This window comes from Candoia aspera, chromosome 16, assembly GCF_035149785.1.
Source record: "Candoia aspera isolate rCanAsp1 chromosome 16, rCanAsp1.hap2, whole genome shotgun sequence".
Classification (NCBI taxonomy): Eukaryota; Metazoa; Chordata; class Lepidosauria; order Squamata; family Boidae; genus Candoia; species Candoia aspera.
In genome coordinates, this window is record NC_086168.1 from 2,204,208 (window position 1) to 2,210,207 (window position 6,000).

General features: G+C 52.8%; 1 protein-coding gene across 1 annotated transcript in view; it reads right to left on the minus strand.

The window, feature by feature from the left end:
- The window catches only part of GPSM1 (G protein signaling modulator 1), an 87,540-nt gene extending 83,009 nt beyond the window's left edge, over positions 1-4,531 (minus strand). The window contains exon 1 of the mRNA XM_063316219.1: positions 4,460-4,531. Within this exon, the coding sequence (XP_063172289.1) occupies positions 4,460-4,512 (53 nt within the window). The 5' untranslated portion in view covers positions 4,513-4,531. The remainder of the gene's footprint in view (positions 1-4,459) is intronic.
- Between the last annotated feature and the right edge of the window lie 1,469 nt (positions 4,532-6,000).

Genomic DNA, 6,000 nt, shown 5'->3' on the forward strand with positions numbered 1-6,000 from the left:
GATCATGATTTGGGTGCTTGGCAACCGGTTTGAATTTATGACCGTTGCAGCATCCCGTGGTCACACGATTGCCAGTTTTGACCTTCCCGGCCAGCTTCTGGCAAGCAAAATCAATGGGGAACTGTGTGATTCGCTTAACGACCGGCACAAAAAAGGTTGTAAAATTCGCTTAATGACTGTTTTGTTTAGCAATGAAAATTCTGGTCCCAGCTGTGGCTGTAAGCGAGGACTACTTATCTATCTATTTTTTTAAAAAATCTTGATGGAAAGAAGCACTGGAATAATATGTAAATTTAGCCATTCTGGCTTCCTCCAACTGTGCTGGACTACAATGTCCATGGTCCTCCTTTGGATAACTGGTAAACAAAGTACCTGGATGCCCATGCAGGCTGGATCTGATGGGAACTGTAGTCCAAAACTACAATGAACTTGTCTGCAGCTGCCTCCTTTGTCTGCTGCCCTCCAGGGAGACTGGACTATAATTCCCATCATCCCCTACTTTGCACTGCCATCCAAGTCCTCTGTTCACCGGCAACTATCCCACTGCAAGAACTATCAAGGAACTAGATAATATTTGGCCATCCGCTTTTAATGGCCGGTTGCTCCAGTGACAGAAAATATACAACATTTCAAGTTGGGAGCCAAAGACAACGTTTGGCCACCTCAGTGTGGTCAGAAAAGAGACAAAAATCTGTTTTCTGTTCCTCTTTGGGTCTCCAGATACACTATATTTTTCCTTCTTTGGGGGAGCCAATAATATTTTAAACCTCTGGCTCAGGAAGAGCACTGAATCACAGTTCCCATTATCCCCCACCTTGCTGGGACTGCTGGGAGCTGAAACTCGGCAGCATTTGGAGGGCCAAAAGTTTGAGAGCAGGGCTGCGCATGCAAATGAAGATCAGCACCCCCAAGCATGCATTCAGCTTCTTGCAGCAAAACCCTTCATTTTGCCAACCCAAACCCCTCTAGTTTGGGTTGGCAAAATGAAGGGTTTTGCCAACCACACAGGCGCCCCTTCCTTGGCCACCCCAGGAACCCACAGTGCCCCACGAGGCCGTTCAGCCCCCAGCCCTTCCAAGAAGCCAACATTCCAGGCTTTGTCCTGCGGTGCGACTCTAGCGTGTTTTGACAGCTGCAGCGCAACCTCACGGAAGAGCAGTGGCCAAGCCAGACGGCAGCTCCAGATCCGGGCATCTCTCTGACCCACGGCCTTGACACTCAGCGCCTTGTCGACTTGGCTGAGAGTGATCCTCCCAAATCCCAGAAAGAAAGAAGTCCAAAATTGATAAGAGTAGGGTGGCACACAAGTTTAATAAGTTGTTGTTGTTGTTGTTGTTATTATTATTATTATACACAACAACATGAAATCACAGCTGCCAGTTCTTTAACCGGTGTTGGCCTTCATTCGAATTGAGTTCTTCCCAAGAATCTAGGATGTCGTAATGTATCAGCATAGCGTATATGCAGATCCAAGCCATGTGGCCTTGTGTAACTGAGAGATGGAAATTTTGTTGATGCGCAGATTTTCTAAGGGCCATGCAAGGTTTTTTGGTATGGCACCCTGTGTGCCAATAACCACTGGCACCACCACTGCTGGCTTATGCCATGAACTTTAGTTTAGTAATTTAATGTTTTTTTAATCCATTCAATTGTGTCCAATTCTTGGAGACTGCCTGGACAAGTCCCTGCAGTTTTCTTGGCAAGGGTTTTCAGAAGTGGTTTGCCATTGCCTCCTTCCTAGGGCGGAGAGAGAGTGGCTGGCCCAAGGTCCCCAGCTGGCTTCGTGCCCAAGGTGGGACTAGAACTCACAGTCTCCCAGCTCCTTGCCAAACTGGCTGTCTTAATAATTTAGTAATTTAGTAATTTAGTAATTTATTATTATTATTATTACGTCCTTGTTAATGAAGATGCTTGGGACCGAATGGCAGATTCTCGGCTGTCCCTGATGCTCATTTGCATGCTCTCCGTTTTTCAAAAACCACAGCAAGTGAGTTTCAACTCACTTCACATCCACACAGTTTTCTTGGCAATCCCAGGGAAGTGGTTTTGCCACAGCTTTCTTCTGAGATATATATTTTAAAACTTTCCTAGTGGCCTCCCATCCACTAGGTCTGATTCTGCTTAGCTCGGCTGACACCCTAATAGATGTAAATATTTTGGAGCTAAGGGTGATCTCTGAATGTTTGCTTTGGGGTCTGCTGGAAGCAAGCCCAAATTCTGATTTCTGTCGCACACATTTGCTGGAAATGTGTGAATGAATTGCAGTGGCAAGTACAGGCATGGAATGACCACCTCACCCATTTTGGACTCCACCTGAACGTAAAGAAAATTGAGTATCCAGAGAATGTAACCACCCATGGGACGCTCCAAATAAATGGAGAAAACTTAAAGAAGGTGGGTATCTTTCGGTACCTTGGCATCCCATTTCCAAGGTGATGGTTGCATCAGCAGTGACGTGCGAGCGAGGGTGAATGCGCTGGCGAGAACTCTCCAGTGTGCTTTGTGACAAACAAATACCAACCTGTCTCAAATCTACAATCTATAAGACGATTGTTTGCCCCGTGGCACTGTATGGAACCGAGTGTCGGGCAGCAAGAAAGGCTATAGAGAGCCGCCTCCATGTTATGGAAATGCGTGTGCTCCATTGGATATCGGGCATCACCCTGCTCAATCAGGTCACAAACGATGCCACTCGACAACAACTAGGCGTGTCATTAATTACAGAGAAGGTGAGAGAAAGCCGCCTTCGTTGGTATGGACATGTCCTTAGAGCGGAAACTTCCACTGTTGCCAAAATAGTTTACCATCTTAAAATCGATGGCCACGTGGGCGACCAAAACAGGGATGGCAAGACACCATCAATAAGGACATGCAAATCGAGGGCCTGTGCCCTGAGGATGCGGATGACCGGGCAAAGTGGCGTTTCAGGATCCAAAAAGCAGACCGCACGATAGCGGGAAAATGCTCGGAAGAAGAAGACGACATTTGCTGGAAATGTCCTTTACACAAAGACATTCAGGCTGGATTCTCACAACACACCGAACCACTTCAGCCTAGAGTGTCGGACAAACAAGAGATTGCCCTTCAGTGTCACCTGCTGTAGAAGAGAACAACCTACCATATCCTGCACTTCAACTCACACGCCATGCTAACCGTGGCTTGTTGAATAAACTGCAATTGGCCTGGTCCATAGGCCTGAGCCACCACCAACCAACCATATTCTGGCTTAGCACAATGTGTGAAATGGGATAAGCACGTTTTAAAACCTCAGTCAATATTTTTAGGGGCTCGATGGTTGACCAAAGACCCCGGCTGCTTAGCGATTCCTCTCATCCTTTTGGGATGGAAGGGGAAAAGAAGCTGCTTTTAAACTGGTCCTCTCTAAAGACCAGCTCTTTTCCACAAGAGAAAATATTCATGCCTGCCTGTGGGAATTGCCAGCCTGAGATGTGCCGGACCTGCTAAAACCGCTACAGAAATGCCTGAAAAAGTCTGGACGCAATTAACATTAGCTGTGAACTTGGCCCATTAAGACCCTTTATGACTCCACATAGCCCAGGAAATGGGATGCCTTCACAATCCAGGTTAAGGAGACCACACACTTACTCATGATGGTTAGCAGAGAGTGGCTTACTCTGCTCAATTTTGCAGGGCACACGGAACCGTAAACCACTGGGTGGGAAATTTGCGTGACGCCCTCGGGCCACACGCAGTGGCTTTCCAGTGGTGTCCTGCAAAGGGGACCGAGGGTGTCCTGCCCTGGGGTCCCCCCAAAGCTGTGCTTGGCTGAGGCTGTCCAAATCCAGACCTGATCACCCCACACACATTTTAAAGCCCCACATCCTGACACCTGGGGATTCTGCCAGTGACACCAGAAAGGAGCACAAGAAATTTTGGTCCTCCCGTGGTCCCCCTCTTTTGGGCAAGGACCAGCGGTTGGGTCGGCTTCACACAACCCCTTACACCCGGGTTAACAGAATCCAACCGCCAGGTCCAAACCGAACCAGCCAGGCTCAGACTCTCGCAAGACTCGCCCCCCGCCCCATTTCCCCCCGGCCTCCCCGCCTTTGGCGCCACGGGGGCAGCTCCCCTCGCCCGCCCTTGGAGGGCCAGAGGGACCCCCCTCGCCGCGGGGAGCCCCACTTCCCGGCAGGGGATAGCTGGGGGGGGGCGCCTGCATCTGCGGGCCGGCAAGGAGAGGCGCCCGGCTGGGCAGCGCCCCCGGGGGCAGGCGAGGGCGAACGGAGCCGCCGCCGCCGGCCGGCCTGACCCCGGAACCGGTTGGCTCTCAGCTGGGCAGCGGGCGGACGGGCGGGCTGCACGCTCGGGATGGCAGGCGAGGGGAGGCGAGCGCGCAAGGAGGTGCCAGCGCCAGCGGTGCCCGGCTGCCCCCGCGGGCACACCTGCAGGAGTGGCCCAGCTCCGACCCCGCCCGGGACCCCCGCCGGGCGCGCCCCACCTGGACTGCAGGCGCCTGGTGCTCCCCTCCCGGAGGGTCTCCTGGCCAGCCATGGCGCGCGCCCCGCCGCGCTGCGCTGCGCTCCCGACGGCGGGCGGCTGCCGACTCACCCCGGAGCTCCGCGCGGGGACCCGAACTCCGGGCGCGGCCCCGCCCTCGACTGTGACGTCAGCGCTCTCCCTCCTCCCCCCGCGCGAGGAGGGCCCCCTCCCTCGGCGGAGAGGTTTCCGAGCGCCCGCGGGTCTGTCCGGCTGTCCGGGGGGGGGGGGCGCCAGTGTCCCTCTCCAACGCGCCCGCCCCTTGCCAGAAAGGGAAGCGGACCTCCTGCAGTCCCGCGAGCGCTCCCGGCCCTCCAGGACTGCCGCTACGTCGCCCGCCCCCGTCCTCGCCCAGATGAGGACTTGAAATTCTTCCTTTTGGTCAGGATCAGGGTTTTCGGTCCGCCTCTGCGCAGCAGAACCAGCTGCAAACATCTGTCCAAGTTTCGCGAGTGCTAGGTCAGCGGCGCTGGGCTGAGCTTGCAGGAAGGAAGCCGGGCGCAGGCCTGTTTGGGTGGGAGGCCAGCAGGAAGGCCCACATCGTGGGCCAGCTGTGTTTCTGTGTTGTGAAAAAGGCCACGCGTGGAACTGACCCGGAGATTTTATACATGGCTAAAAGGGAAGTAAATTTCCCATGTCATATCCCTGGGTTTGTGTGCCTTTGAGTCAGTCTTTGATTCCTGTGAGTTTTCTTGAAGTTTTCCTAGCAAGGTTTTTCAGAAGTGGTTTGCCATTGCCTCCTCCCTAGGGCTGAGAGAGAGGTCACCCTGCTGGTTTTGTGCCTAAGGCGGGACTAGAACTCACAGCCTGCTGGTTTCTAGGCTGGCATCTTAACCACTGCACCAAACTGGCTCTGGTCACGTCCATAGAGCCCATTTAATCCGGTCCCTCACACCTGCAACTTTTAAACCACAGTTTGTTTTCTGAGGTTTAACCTGTTGGCTGATGGGTCAATGAAAGATGGGAACCCCGAAGGACATTAATTCAGCTGAGACAAGCTGAACAATAGTTTGTAACTGAAATAAGCCAGGAACACTTTTCTTCCTGCAAGGACAATGTTCACACAAGACACTTCACCAGGCTGGAGAAACGTTCTTGCCACTTGCTGGGCACCATTTGCTAAGCCTGGCTACTTTTTTTTTTTTTTGCAGCTGAGTGTGTTGCACAATCCCAGCCCATTGTGTTGTTGTTTATTCGTTCAGTCGCTTCCAACTCTTCGTGACTTCATGGACCAGCCCATACCAGAGCTTCCTGTCGGCCGTCGCCACCCCCAGCTCCCCCAGGGACGAGTCCGTCACCTCTAGAATGTCATCCATCCACCTTGCCCTTGGTCGGCCCCTCTTCCTTTTGCCTTCCACTTTCCCCAGCATCAGCATCTTCTCCAGGGTGTCCTGTCTTCTCATTATGTGGCGTTCCTACTTGGCTAACATGGTTGGTCAGTTGGGGGGTTCCTAGGTTGTGTGGGCCAGATCTTAACCAGCAGGCCTGAATTCAGCAGGCCTT